Raw genomic sequence first — 14699 nt, forward strand, 5'->3', positions numbered from 1 at the left:
TAGGGTTAATACGATTACGGCTAATAGCGTCCCTATAACGGCGGCGGCTATTAAATTAATACTATAAGCGCTACCCCTCCTATAAAAACTCTAACTCCTAATACCCCTAATCTCGGCCCCGGCGGTTACTATTACGTAATTTTTATTCATTAGCCCAGTGTTATTACCCTTATTATAAGCAACGAAAATAATTCTATTTATAATTAAGGAAATATATAGCCTCCTAATTAAATCGTACTTAGAAATATTAATCTATAGGATAAGGAGGAAAATAAAGGCCTATCCCTATATAATTAAATATTATAAAAATAAATAAATCTTTAATAAATAATTATTATAAATACCCTAATTTATTAAATCTTTCTATTTATTTATCCTATAGACCGTATAAATTACATTATTCTACTCTTATTAATAACGGCTATACTATTATTAAGGTTATTAACCGTCGTTTCATTTATCGTTACCAATTCCCTTATTTTAAATTAGCAACCTCTAAATTATTTTACTTCGCTGACGGCTATATTAAAAGTAGTATTATTTACTTTTCTAAATTAATAATAGAAGCGGGTATTTACTACGAAGTTATCCACGTACTTATTTATAATTTAGCCGAAAATAACCCTATTATTTTAAGTTATCCTTAATTAATTTACTATATTCCTAATATTAATTAGCCCAATGACTCTCTTTATTTTAATTCCGCTTATAAATAACGCAATTACTTCCTTTATAGAATTTTAATTTACTTTCGTTACGCTCCATTAATTAAATGGTATACCCTTTTAATATCCTCGGCTAAGATAATTAATATGCGCCCTATATATAAAAAACCATCTTACGAAGAAGTCCCTAACGAAGGGGAATTAAAGTAGTTATTACAATCGGAATCTGCGCGCTATCTGTCTATTTCCGCAATTGTAAAAAGGGCCGCTTATTAATAGTTTAATTATTTTAAAAATTAGGTCCCTAACTAATTAAAAACTACGCCTATTGGTAAACCCCTTAATAGCCCGGGCTAAATATTTATATTCGCTACCTTACCCCCGATTAAACCCTACGTATTTTTAATACCCTATTAAATAATTAAGGGAGTCTATACTAGTAATATTAAATACTATATATTAATTAAATTTTATAGTATCCCCAAAAGCCCTATTAACCCTAAGAATATTAAAGAATTATCTGTACTGAATTTTAATTAGCTAATCGAAAAATATATATTATAAATTATCTATCCAATTCGAATTAATATAAAGGAGGATATTAAACGAATAATTAAGGAAAATAAAGTAAAGGAGGAGGGAAGAGCCTTAAACCCTAAAAATATTAATAATAGTTTAACAGAGGATATATTAAAGGAAATATTAAGAGGGAAAAATCAAAATATAAAAAATTCTTTAGCAATTATTTCTATTAATAAATCAATATTCTAATTAATAAAGGGGACGAAGATACGTTGCGTATAATAAGGGTAGCCAATTCTATCTATTTTATTAATAAGGATAAGGATTTTTTCCGTTGGGAGAAGGTTATTAACGATTATTTTATAGCTAATAATATTTTTATTAGTAAAATTACATTAAAGGATATTACTAAATTTTATAAAAAGGCCAATAAACCCCTTAAGACCGACGCTCAAATTTAAACCAAACTCTCCAAATAATATTAGTACTATATTAATACGTTTAAATAAGAAGGCGCTAAAATCCTTCCCCCTATTCAATTTTACAATTTTAAGTTCGAACTCTACTTGAAAACTACGCCGCCCGCCTTTCGCGGCCGCGCTTTTAATCCTAATAGATTTAACGTTATTAAAAAATAAATTGACAATAACTTTAAAAAGAAATTTATTAAACTCTCCTAATCTAAAGTATTAGTACCGGTTTTATTCGTTAAGAAGCTAAATAATAAAGTATACGTCTATATTAATTATAAAGTATTAATAATATTATTCTTAAATTTTATTACTCCCTACTATTAATTAAAAAAACCCTTAATACAATTTACTGTATTAAAATTTTTACTAAATTCAATATAATTACTACCTTTAACCGTATCCGCATTAAATAGGGCTACAAGTAGCTAACCGCTTTTATTATATAGTTTAGTCTATTTAAATTATTAATAATACTTTTTAATTTACAATACGCCCTAAGGGCTTTCTAAAATTATATTAATATTATTCTTTATAATATCCTCGACGTCTACGCGACCGCTTATTTCAATAATATCCTCATCTACTCCGACAACGTACAAGACCACGAACACTATATTAACAATATATTTAATAAATTCCTTAAAGTAAACTTTAACCTTGATATTACTAGATACGAATTCTATATAATATATACGAAGTACCTAGGTTTAATTATTACGCCAAACAGTATTGAAATAGACCTAAAAAAGGTTAAAGTAATTACCGAATACTAGGCCTCCGAATCCAAAAAATTCCTACAATCCTTTTTAAATTTTATAAACTTCTACTAACACTTTATAAAAGAATTTTCAACTATAACGACCCTACTTTATGAATTTATTAAGAAAGATACAGTTTAGACTTAGAACGGTAACTACTAGAAAACTTTCAAATCTTTAAAGAAGGCCTTTATTAAGGGACCCGTATTAAAAATTTACAATTAAATTAAAAAGATTATTGTCGAAACAAATACTTCCAATTAAATTACTAGCGGTATCCTATCCCAATACGATAACGACGGCGTACTTTACCCCATCGCCTACTTTTCGGCTAAATATACCTCCTAAGAATATAACTACAACATATACAATAAGGAATTACTAACTATTATTAAGGCTCTAAAGGAATAGAAGCCGGAACTCGAAGGAACCTAATAATTATTCAATATCTTAATAGACTATAAAAACCTATAGACCTTTACGACTAATAAATAACTAACTTAACGCTATATACAATAATCTTAATTCCTATTACAATTTAACTTTCTAATTAAATACACCCCGGGCTCAAAGAACCTTCGCCCTAATACTTTAAACCGCAAACCCAATAACCAACCCGCGGGTATTCAAAACGACCGCCTAATCGCCCGTAAGAGAACTCTACTAAACCCTTTATAATTCGAAGAAAATTATTTCGAAAACCCTACAACTAATTTCTCCCTTTACTTATTAAATATAAACGACTTTAATAATAAATTAACCAACGACCTAATCCGGGTAAACTACAAGATTTTTATATTCTCATCAAAATTAGTCTCTTATTTAACAAATAAAGCAAAACGCTAATAATCATTAATAATCGGAAAGGTCTTCTAGAATACCTTTTTAAAATATTACATCGTTAATAATATCGCAAAATAGCAGGACAGAATCATTATCAACCCTTACAACAAAGAATTCTAACTCTAATTAATTAACCGCTAATACAATTCCCTAGGCGCAAACCACCCTAACTACAACACTATATACGAACTCTTATAACGTAAATTCTATTAAGAGGGAATATATAATAACGTATGGATCTTCTACAAAGGATATCTTCCCTACACAAAAGCTAAATTAATTAAACAAAGCTTCGCTAATTACTTTAAGCCCGTAACCGTATCCCTAATACTATAAAAGGACATTATAATCGATTATATTACCCTATTATCGGAAAGTACCCACCTCGGCCAGACTTTCAAACACATCCCTATCGTCGTCGACTAGTTAATTAAAATACGGTACTATATTCCGACTATAACCTTAAAAGCCAAAGAATTCACAAACTGCTTTATAAACTATATCTACTCAATTTATAATCTAATAAATACTATCCTATCTAATAAAAGTATTTAATTTACATTATATTTCTAATCTACCCTTTATAAAAAACTATCTATTATTCGTAAATTAATTTCCGCTTTCTACCCCTAAATTAATATTTAAACTGAACGGATTAACGCCGAAATAAAATAATTCTTACAATTCTATATTAATTAAATATAAATAAATGAAGTAAAATAATTACCAATTATATAATTTATTAATAATAACGCCGTATCGTTATTAATAAATATCTCCCCCTTCTTTGCCAATTATAGTCACTATCTATAAATAAATACTAAGCCCCGTATACTACCCCCCCCCCCAAATTTGTTACCAACCTAATTAAAAGAATACTATAAAGTTTTTAAATTCGCGGACTACTTATAAAAGATCTAAGACTTCGTAATTTAATAAATTTACCGTACTTAGGAACGGTACAAAGATAATACTAATAGGAAACGTATTAACTCCTCCAAATACTACCTAAACAATATAATCCTATTGGATACGATAAATCTCGCTAATAATCGCCTATATTTAAAGCTCTACCCTCAATAGGAAAGCCCCTTCCATATCGTACGAACTAAAAATTATATAATATATTTAGCGCTCCCAACGAATATAAAGTACATATTAATATTCTATATATTTATAGTATAATTATAAATTGGGAAAGGCCTCTTTAATTAAAATATATCATTAAACATAAAAGTAAATAACGGTTAAATAACAATTAAAATAGACAACTACGAAAAATAGAAGGAATAGGACTTTAAAAAGATTATCGACTATACCTAATTTAATAGTAATTCTTACTAATACTACCATATTAAGTAAAAGGGTAATAACTAACCGATTTAGGAGCCTAAAAATTATATTATTAACTATAAAGAAATATTCTAACGCTTCTATAACAAATCTCCCGATTTACTTATACCCCCGGATATCTAAAATATATTAATATTTCGAACCCCGGCTATTACTCAAAATAACCTAGCGTTAATACCGGTACTGGCTATTCTAAAGCCCCCGTAGCGGTACTCCGCCCGCCTTATTCAACGAAAGACTACCGCCGCTGTAATTATACTAATATTGCGCCCACTCAATAGCACCCTACGTAAATACAAAATTAAAAACTTAGAAATAGCCTTTACGAAGATTTTAAAAAAATTAATAAATATTTAATGTAAACGTATACTGAGAATTTACTTCGTAAACTACGACGAGGAAAGTCTAGAGGTCGACCCGGGTACGCTACTAGGGGAATTAACAATAGAAGAGAGGGTTTAATTAGAATTATTAAAGTAATAAACGTATTATTTTATATACATATAGATTTTTTTAACTCTATAAACTTCTTTTAAGGGGGGATAATATTATGGGGCTAGCCTATAATGTGGTTGTATTGTACTGATTGTATATATGCCATACCAAAACTAGTGCTATAGCCCAGAACTATACACTTATGCACTGGTTACATGCTCTAGTTACGTGTAGCCTTACGTGCGCGCGTACGGACTGGCCTACTGGGCTCCCGCCTATATAGCTAGTCCTCCACGTATACTTCCCTTTCTCTCCCTCGTACAACAACGCATATCTTACCCTACCCCCAACGGTGCCCTCTCGCCCCGTGATAATATATATCAATAGTTATATCGTACCTAAATATCCCATTAATGGGAATGCCACAGCATTACATGGCTTTATCTCTCCCGTCGTCACCGGGTAGAGGTTCCAGGTCTTCAAGACCGCTGGTGAATGGCGCAGGAGTCGGTATCGTCACCAGAACGGGGATCCAGTTCAAACCTTGGTGAGAACCTCAACAAGGTTTGATGAGGTTCGTGACTGTGGAAGATGGGACTCAGGTTCATCAAGGTCGCCCTCCATTCACTTCATTCCGTTTCGCTGCTTTATAAATATTCCGTCCTCGTAGTACCTGGCCAGAAAGCCTTTTCTCCTCACATGGGGATGCGACCAACTCGTACATCGCATTAGCAACCACATTGCCCCTAGTGCCTTCAAACTCGCGATCTTCTCCTACAATGACAACAACCAAAACGCCATCCACTGGGGCCAACGAGGCCCTGGGAGTGACCCATAACCTCACAGCCTCTGCCAAACCAACGAAGCGGACGCTGAAGGAGACCGACTCCGACAGTCCGACAAAGAAACGGCCGAAGGTGAGCGAGCAGAAGGATACCATTGCCAACGACTTAGTCGCCCCCCATGCAGACGACAACACTCGTCAGGCAGAACATACCAGCCTCTGGAACGATAAGCATCAAGCCCCTTACGAACACCTGAAAGGAAGATGCGCAAGCATAATCGAGAACACCTGCATCGACGACACAGCCAACAACACAAGCAAGGCAACCTCAGACAGCAACAGGGGGATTTCAAAGGACGGCGGCGCCCCCGGAAACATCGAGGTCCAGCTAGACCGCATTGAAACCACACTCGAGAAGCTCAACAAGCAGCAACAGGCGATGGAGCGACCAAGCGCGGTAGAGGACCTTTCAGCGTCAACGACCGACTCGCATTCTTCTGACCCTTCCGGTCCTCGCAACCAGAATTCTTCCTCATTGCCTTCACCTTCCGCTCCTCCTTTACCCAAGGTTTCTTCCAAGATGTCTAACAATAAGGCTTTCCCCAAACCCTCCCTCAGCCCCCATTCCTCACCCTGGAGTTGGCACCATATGCTTATTCAGAACGGCTGGGTAGCGAACCGCCCCCGCTCGTCCGCGAGACACTACATCCCGGCGCGCCGTTCAAGGGGAGGTCCCAAGGGCAGTTGGTCTAGCTTGTGCTATTCCACCTCTTCCGACAGGAGTGCTACTACGGAGCCGGAGCCAGAGCCGTTGCCTTCGCCATCGTCCGATACTAAAAACAGCGAACGGTCCCCTGTCCGACTTAGAGCGGTGCCGGGCACCAAGGCGGAGCGCCTTGCTGAGTACATTAAATACTGGCAGAGGTCGGGAAAGCTTGATGAGGAGGAGAAAAGTCACGACAATGAAGCAGTGAAGCCGAAGACGAGATATAATCTGAGGAGTACTAGGAATTGAGGCGACTTGGTCGATGATGGGGGAGTAGGCAAAACTGCCCTGTTGATGTGCACGGGTGTTGGGGAGCGGTGGCACGGAACAAGTTGGTAAAACGCAATTATGTACGGTGAGATTGTCAAGGGGAAGTGGCAATATTGAAGGAATATCGAATGTTAGGTAGGTACTCAACGGAAAGATTGAGTGGTGAGCGATTGACCACAGGCCTCGGCCGTAGGCGGGAGACATGAACATGAGAATAGGCATCAACTTCCATACCATCTGTCAGGTACACGTTACTAGACTGTCTTAAACATCCTTAGACCTAGTTGCCTACCTACCTACTATCATACGAGCCACTCTTTCCATGCATAGAGGATACCGAGATATATGCCTACTGCGTCGTTAGCATCGCCGTCCAGCAAGCCCGTTAACATGGCTGGAGCGTACGAGATACCTCCTATATAGGTAGGTATCATCCCTCGGGTGCGATAATCGCTAGAGGTACATTGGTTTCTTCAGCATGTAATGGCTTTTGCATGCCCACAGCCATGTATAGCTCTGTCTCAGTTTGCTAGGTAGATGTCATGATCTCCGTGGCCACTGGTGAATGGCTCAGGCGGCGTCATCGTTGTTAGAACGCGACTGCCAGTTCAAACCTGGGATAGAGAGTGAACCATTGCGACCTTGGAATCTGGCGCAGGTTTGAGGGTATCAAGGTCGCTCACCGTTCACTCCTGAATCCTTTCCAATTGATCTATAGATTTCCCAATGCCAGTAGTATACAATCCACGAAACTTTCTCTGAACCAAAACTCACCTGAACAAGTTGCACATTCCATTCCCTTACGACCATCTTCTCAACCATTCCACCCACAATGTCAGAACCCAAACAAACATCAGCCCCTATCAACGATCAGGACGCGGGTTTTGTCGATGACGATCTCGCAGCGCCCCAAACCAAGAGGATGCCAGAAGAGCCCATCAGGGACACTCCATCGAGGAAAAGACTGAAGATGTGCCCAGACGAGGATCCTACGGCCAACACCCCGGCTCCAGCTCATCAATCTATCAAGGACAACAGTCCCCAGAACACCAAAGCACCGCTAAACACAGCCCTTTGGAACGACACTACTCGCGAAGTCTACGAACACCTCAAAGACCGCGCGGAGAAGCTTGAAGATGCCCCTATCCACAGCATGGTCGACGCCTCCTCCTCGAAGAAAGACAGCCCGAAATCTGATGCCCCTTCCGAGGACGGTACCCGAAGGAACATCTACGAGACCCTCCTCGGCCGGATTCAGTCCACATTGAAGCAACTTCACGACCAGCAAGAGCAAGAGAAGATGGGGCAATCAAGTGCGGACCCTACCTCCAGTCGTCCCACCACCGACACCAATCTCAACCCTTCAAACCCTTCTATCCCTCCCAACAACGAGCACTCTCCCTCGCCTTGTACCAAGGCCTCCCCCAAGCCGTCGTCCTCATCTACTAAGCGCAAGCGGTCCAAGCGCAAGCGGTCCGGTCCCTCGATGAGGATATTCGCTGTCAAAGGAACGAAGGCAGAGCGCCTCCGCGAGTACATGAAGTACTTTCCAAAACTCCCTTCGCCGACGCTGAGCCCCCCTAGTTATCCTAGCTCTTCATGAAGCTCTTCACTAACCTCCGCGGTAAGTACCTCTACCTAAGAGCGACACTCGGAAGATGAGTGTAAGTGTTGAAACTAATGTTGAGGATTAGGCACAAGAAGATTCGACCTAGGGTTTAGTACGTCAATCGACCTGAGACTGACCTCGATATGGCTACCTAGAGGTACTGATGCTGCTATGATGAGGAGAGAGAAGCACCTAGAGAGCAAAGGAGAATAGAAGGATTGGTAGCTGCACGGTGAAGGCTGGAGTCAAGCGTTGTACCTTGCCCTGTCCCGTGCCGACGGGGAAGTATCACCGGAGGCTTGATCGGATATGAGACGAGACGTATACATTTACCTATGCATCGTAGGCAGGATTGTACATACCTCATGTAGAAATCTGATACGCTTCGCTTTATTTCCCAGAGACATTTGTATCTCTAGTAGGTACCTATATAGAGGTATCTATACCTCTAAACATACCTTTCAGGCGTCAGTAAGGCGCTACAATAACAATCACGACACTCACATAGAATATCACAAAGAGAAAACCAGGCTCTGAGCCAGGTTTGTTCCGCAAGGCTGCTTCTGCATGGCCTTTCAAACCTTGCCATTCACAGGAACATTTTTAAACCTTAGAATGACAGACTAAGGTCCATCCAGTTTTATGTTTTCACCCATTCCCAGTTGCAAAGCGAAATAGAGCAGATCTCGTTCCCCTTCTCCGGCTATTCATTGCAAATCCGACAGCATCAGCTCCACAGTCTTCGTCCACGATGGTGAGAATCAGAGGGCCATTCCGTAGGCCTGACAACAATGTCGTAGTCGCAGACGACCTCGGAACTCGCGCAGATCAGCCCAAGAGGAGTGCAGAAGACTCCGGCAGTGGCAGCCCGTCCAAGAAACGGTTGAGGATGGCCGAAGACGAGAATGACCAGGCAAACAGCTCAGCTCTTCCTCCTCTTGATGGCGCCACTCCCACAACCACCTCCGGCACATTGCCCTCTTCAGGCCCCCCAACCGCTTCAAAGCATTCCCACGCGCCTGATCCTTCGGTTTTCCCTTCGCTCTCCACCAACTCCACCAAGCCCCATTCCGAGAACAGGAACAAAATTACCAAGCGCAGGCGGGCGGTCCCAGTCAAAGGCACCAAGGCGGACCGCCTGCGCGAGTACATGAAGTACTTCCCCAAGAGCCGTTCTACGACCAGCTACCCGAGCCGTTCCCAAGGCTGCTCTTTAAGCTCCATGCCTGGAAACAGAAGCATCACTGTAGAGCCCAAGAAGATGTCGACGACGCCAAGTCCGACTCATCAGAACCCGAATACTTCGACATACACGACGACGACATCACTAGTCCCATTGAAGCTCTGGATGACTATGGCCCCGGCGGCTTCCACCCTGTTCATCTAGGCGACACTCTCGGTCCCCTCTCTGACCCTTCCCGCTTTCGCGTCCTCCACAAGCTGGGTTGCGGCGGCTTCGGCACCGTCTGGCTCTGTCGCGATACCAGAGATGGCAAACCCAAAGCGCTCAAGATTCTTTTGGGCTATGCATCGGAAAAAGCTGCAAGAGAGTGCCCTGACTTGAAAGCCCTACAAATTCTTACCCACTCCGACTCTCACTACACGGACCTCTCCCAGTCCTCCCCTCAAGCTCCCCAAGCGCCACAGACGGCCGAAGATCTTTTCCGAGAACACCACATCGCTTTACCGACAGAGCACTTCTGGCTCCCCTATCAACCCAACGGCACGCACCTCTGTTTCGTCACTCCCTTTCTGGGTCCCAGCCTCGGCTCCTTTTGCTCCATTTACGGACACGTCACAGATCTGGTCAAACATGTTTGTTTCCAGCTTGTTGAGGCAATGCGGTTCATGCACCAGAAGGGCTTGTGCCACGGGGATTTTAGGCCGGCCAACATTCTCCTTTGCTTGAAAGAGGAGGTAAACAAAATGGGGGACGAAGAGCTGGTGGAGGCTTTAGGAGGCGTACAGACGGCGAAACTTTCCAGAACCCCACGTGACGACAATAACAAGAAGGGAGACAAACAGAAAGAGAAGGAATGGCCAAAGGAGCTCCCACGGTATTTCGTCGGAGAGGTAGACATGACCAAGTTGATCAGGGGAGGATGGTGTTCATCAAGCGTGGCGGTCATCGACTTCGGAGTGTCGTATCATGTCGACAAACCGCCTGTCAATGGCTCAGGAATTCCGCTGCGGTATGCGCCACCGGAGGAGGCAATCACGCGCAAGAACGAAGAGGAAAAAGAGGAGGTGATCATCAATCTAGGACCAAAGAGCGATATCTGGGCTCTCGGCGTCACGCTCGCCGAGCTCGCGCTCGGCTGTTTCCCCTTTGCCAAGTCTCCAAATGACTTACTATCTGCGGTCGACAACATGGAGATGGTCATGGGCGCAATGCCGGAGCCGTTTCGCACGGCAGTCAGGGAGTGGTATAGGGAGACCGGTGGTTCAAGACGCATTTCATTGGAAGCTGTCGACATGGTGACGGACCCGGAGACAGGCGAGAAGGTGTTGAGCCCGTTGTCATTTTCGGTCAAGCGGTGGAAAGCCAGAAAGAATGCAATCAAGAATATGTGTGGCTACGAGGATCCGATCAGTCACACGATGGCAATTGGCCTGCATCAGTCGCATACGGAGGCAATGGCGGCTTCCATCGAGAGGCAGTGGGCGCGGGACAAGACGAGGTTGCCGGCTTATGGTTTTGAAGGGACGGAGGCCGAGGTGGGTGGTGGTCAAGCGCCGAAGAAGAAGGTCGGTGACATTGAATCGTTTCGGGACTTGCTTTTGGGTATCTTCAAGTGGATGCCGGAGAATCGGGCGGGCATGGCCGATATTCTTGCTCATCCGTGGTTTGCGGATCGTTACGCTTCCTCGAACAACAGGAAGCCGGAAGGTCTGGTGTCGAAACTCTCTCAAGGTATGCATTTTCTACATCAACACTTACACTTTCCATGGACATCGCTCACTAACATCATTTTCTTCTCATCAGGCACACTCGGCCTCATCAACTTCGCGGCCCGGATCCCTTTCAAAGTCAGCAAGTTCTTCTTCAACGCGTTCACACGAATCTTCGGCATCTTTTCGAACCCCGTTTGGTTCTTGTGGGGCGGTCGCCTGCGCACAAACAACCGCAGTGATCTTGAGGCTCAGTGAGAGGTGGTGTTGACACGGGATGGACCGGTGGCCAGGAGTCAGGAGAGGAGCTGCTGGTCGGGGTGCAGTAGCAAGGAGGAATGTGAGGCTTATACTGCCACTGTAAATAGAAACAAGAAACATCAAAAAAAAAAAAACAAAAAAAAAACATATAAACTACCTCAATAACGCCGTATAAACATTCTTCGTAATTGCTTATGCAAAGGATTTGTTAATGGTGTTTTCATCGGCGAGTGTCCCCGGAGTGACCATCATGCGCACCTGTGATTGTTACGGTAAGTTTGGTATCGGCGACGTATCGGTAGCTACATTGTCAAACATGGTACGTTCACTCCTAAATATCTTGTGACAAGTGACATATTTGACCGTCCAAACATGTTGGACATGCCCATTAATGATTGGAGTTTTCCTTACTAACTCTTTGTGTCATGGTCACAAACCTGTGCTTTGTCTGGTGCTGATGTTGCAAAACTGCCGCTGCACAATGTCCTCCGTTGGATGACAGGGAGGAACAAACACAAATTCTTTGTTCATGGCATGCTTTTCTTTCACTAAATGTGACACTGACAAGGACCTACCTACCCCATAGCAGTTGGATGACTTTTGGTTGTCCAGATATCAGATTGACAAAGAAGCCCTTCAAACAGATAGGAAGGGATAGGGTAGGTAGGTCAGGCACAACAATCACCATACACAGTAACACGGCCGTTACATGCAATGCAAGTCGTTACAATACCCGTATTGAACATCTCTCCCCGCGTCAACCATACCTGACAATACCTAGTGAAGGAAAGAGATGTGAATGAAAAAATGAAGTGCTGGAATATTGTTTCGAACGACGAGTGGCAGCTTCTTAATTCCTGCCATGGTCTCTTGAAGAAACATTGTTCAACAGGAAAGTTTCATACCACTAGGTACGTTACGTTACATGGTTGTATCAAACAAGCGTGTAAGTTACGTTCATGATAGCAATTAGTGGAAGGGCAGCAAAAGGGAGTAGTCCAACTTCGCTTTATGGAAACGGACCTGAGAGACACACAAATACACGCGCGAGCGGGATTGATGGTTAGCAAGGAACCTATAAGTCAATGGCTACTTGACCTTTTCCCAGCCAGTTCATCTGTTCACGTTTCATCTTCATCATTCTCTGGGAGATCCGTAGAAGATATCGTAAGGTGCAAGATAGGTACCTACCCTCAAAAGAATGGATTAGGACTGGACCCTGGTAGAAATATAGATGAACTCAACGTTGTGAGAAGAAACCCGATAACACAGCTTATATAGCTTACATGTATTCCAACGTACTCCTTTGGTTACGAAGCCGGAAAGCATGAGTATCATGATGTATTACCCCACGAGCGTATCTCCTCCGCAAAAATAGATATACGAACATATTGAACCAGCATGAAGTGCCTATCGACCTACCTACTACCTACCTACCTCCTACACTGATATGGGGCATGGACAACCACGGCCCACGCGACACTCCCAATCCCACACCCAGAAGCTCCCTTCGCCGGCTCCCTCGGTGTCATTTTTACCAAAAGCTTCACTGGCGACGTCGCTACAGTAATCAGCACGGGGACGCCTCAACCAGACTATCACTGAGACTGCCAGAACGAGCAGCCCATTTCAAAGATCAAACCTGCCCGGCATCTAGCTGTGAGCTAACACCCGCTTCCCTCCGTACATCTTCACCGAGAAAGATTGCCCTCGGAACGAGCGCCTGGTAGACGGGTAGCTGGTAGAGTACGACTCGAATCCCCTCCTAAAGAGGTGTGTCCGTTTCGGTCCGGTCCCCACGAGAACCAGAATCCTCACGACGAGCTCGGCACCGTAGAGTAGTCAGAGTCACCAACGCCACGACTAATCGCACATCGAATGCGACAATCCCGGCCGACCTTCATGTGACGCTGTTGGTCGGCAAGAAGACCGGAGCTCGGGGGGAAGAATTGTATCTCCAAGGACACATCTACATCGAGACTGTCCAAAGGCCCGGAAGTGACGACGAAGAGGAATGGGAGTATGTTTACCTGGCGGACCCCTCCCGCCGCCAATACCCCAAGCCTGGCGAGCCGCCCGTCTCGGAGGAGTGGTGGCTCACCGAAAACACCCACAAGGTCACACAAGCTCGAGGGAAATGGTATCGACCTTCGCACCATCCTGCAAAAGAAAAATGTGGGGTTCGCAGACAGCCACGAGGCTCGAAGCGTCTACAATCCGGAAGATTATGGCTTCCAACAGGACGGATCCTCACATCATTTGGATCCAGAAGCCCAGCAGAACTTTCGAAGATGAGCACGTAGTTCAGTTTAGCCAAGTACAATCCATCATCCGCCACCCAAGAAAAACACATACCGCCGACTTGCATATCACCCTGTATGCCGGCAAGCACTAAGCAGACTGGAAACACTTCGCGAAGAACTTCACATACTTGCAGGGACACATTTACTTACAAAAGATTCTTCGAGGCGACGGAAGCAACAAGGAAGAGTACGACCTGGCATACCTCGCCGACCCATCCACCAGGAGGGATGTCAACAGAATCGAGAGGCCCGCCAGCGAGGAAAGTTGGTACTGCCCGAAGGTATACAAGCTGTCTTCGGGACCGGCGCCGATCTTGGCCTTGGCTAGTAACGGTAATACTAATGGTTCAAGCGCCAACATCACCCTTTGGCCGTCGGCAGGGCCGTCGCAGCCAGACGACGGGCTGTCTAGCACCACCGGCTGTGCGATGAGTTGCTAGCTTCTGGAATCCAAGAGAATATCATCGGTTCCCTCTCGCGTTGCCTTCAAAGTTATCACCGAGTCCATATCTCTCAAGGAGCTACAAACCCATATATATCCAAACAGAGATACCGATACGCTCGCCACCAGCGGAATAGGCCCAGGCAAATGGGCGCGTGATGGGGCACCAAGGGGACTAACATCATGTCAGGAACCGACTGTGGCCGTGGCGGTGCGCAGTCATCAACGACCATCCGAAGCGACCAAAGTAACCCCGACCTCAAAGCACCTCCAATCTGCTTCAACAACTAGAAGCAAACACATGTAAGCAACTCAACGTAGCC

At 43.5% G+C, this 14699-nt stretch overlaps 4 protein-coding genes across 4 annotated transcripts; all 4 read left to right on the forward strand.

Annotated features, from left to right (window-relative positions):
• Positions 1-5828: 5828 nt before the first annotated feature.
• On the forward strand, positions 5829-6848 carry B0H65DRAFT_437327 (uncharacterized protein; the record flags this gene model as incomplete). Its single annotated transcript, XM_062825304.1, has 2 exons — positions 5829-6415; positions 6473-6848. 2 exons carry the CDS (start codon positions 5829-5831, stop codon positions 6846-6848), a joined length of 963 nt encoding a protein of 320 aa, XP_062676519.1.
• A 916-nt stretch (positions 6849-7764) lies between these two features.
• On the forward strand, positions 7765-8202 carry B0H65DRAFT_391032 (uncharacterized protein; the record flags this gene model as incomplete). The annotated part of the gene is made up of 1 exon (XM_062823745.1): positions 7765-8202. A coding segment is annotated over one exon (438 nt), but the record flags the coding sequence as incomplete, so codon positions are not given.
• A 1027-nt stretch (positions 8203-9229) lies between these two features.
• On the forward strand, positions 9230-11628 carry B0H65DRAFT_447021 (kinase-like domain-containing protein; the record flags this gene model as incomplete). Its single annotated transcript, XM_062825841.1, has 3 exons — positions 9230-9633; positions 9729-11392; positions 11465-11628. The coding sequence occupies 3 exons, from the start codon at positions 9230-9232 to the stop codon at positions 11626-11628; spliced, it is 2232 nt and encodes a 743-aa protein (XP_062676521.1).
• Positions 11629-11881: 253 nt separating this feature from the next.
• B0H65DRAFT_447022 (uncharacterized protein) lies at positions 11882-14667 on the forward strand (the record flags this gene model as incomplete). Its single annotated transcript, XM_062825842.1, has 7 exons — positions 11882-11950; positions 12543-12577; positions 12740-12814; positions 13010-13197; positions 13474-13748; positions 14069-14267; positions 14567-14667. The coding sequence occupies 7 exons, from the start codon at positions 11882-11884 to the stop codon at positions 14665-14667; spliced, it is 942 nt and encodes a 313-aa protein (XP_062676522.1).
• Between the last annotated feature and the right edge of the window lie 32 nt (positions 14668-14699).

This window comes from Neurospora tetraspora (assembly GCF_033439725.1).
Source record: "Neurospora tetraspora strain CBS 560.94 chromosome Unknown B0H65scaffold_11, whole genome shotgun sequence".
NCBI lineage: Eukaryota > Fungi > Ascomycota > Sordariomycetes > Sordariales > Sordariaceae > Neurospora > Neurospora tetraspora.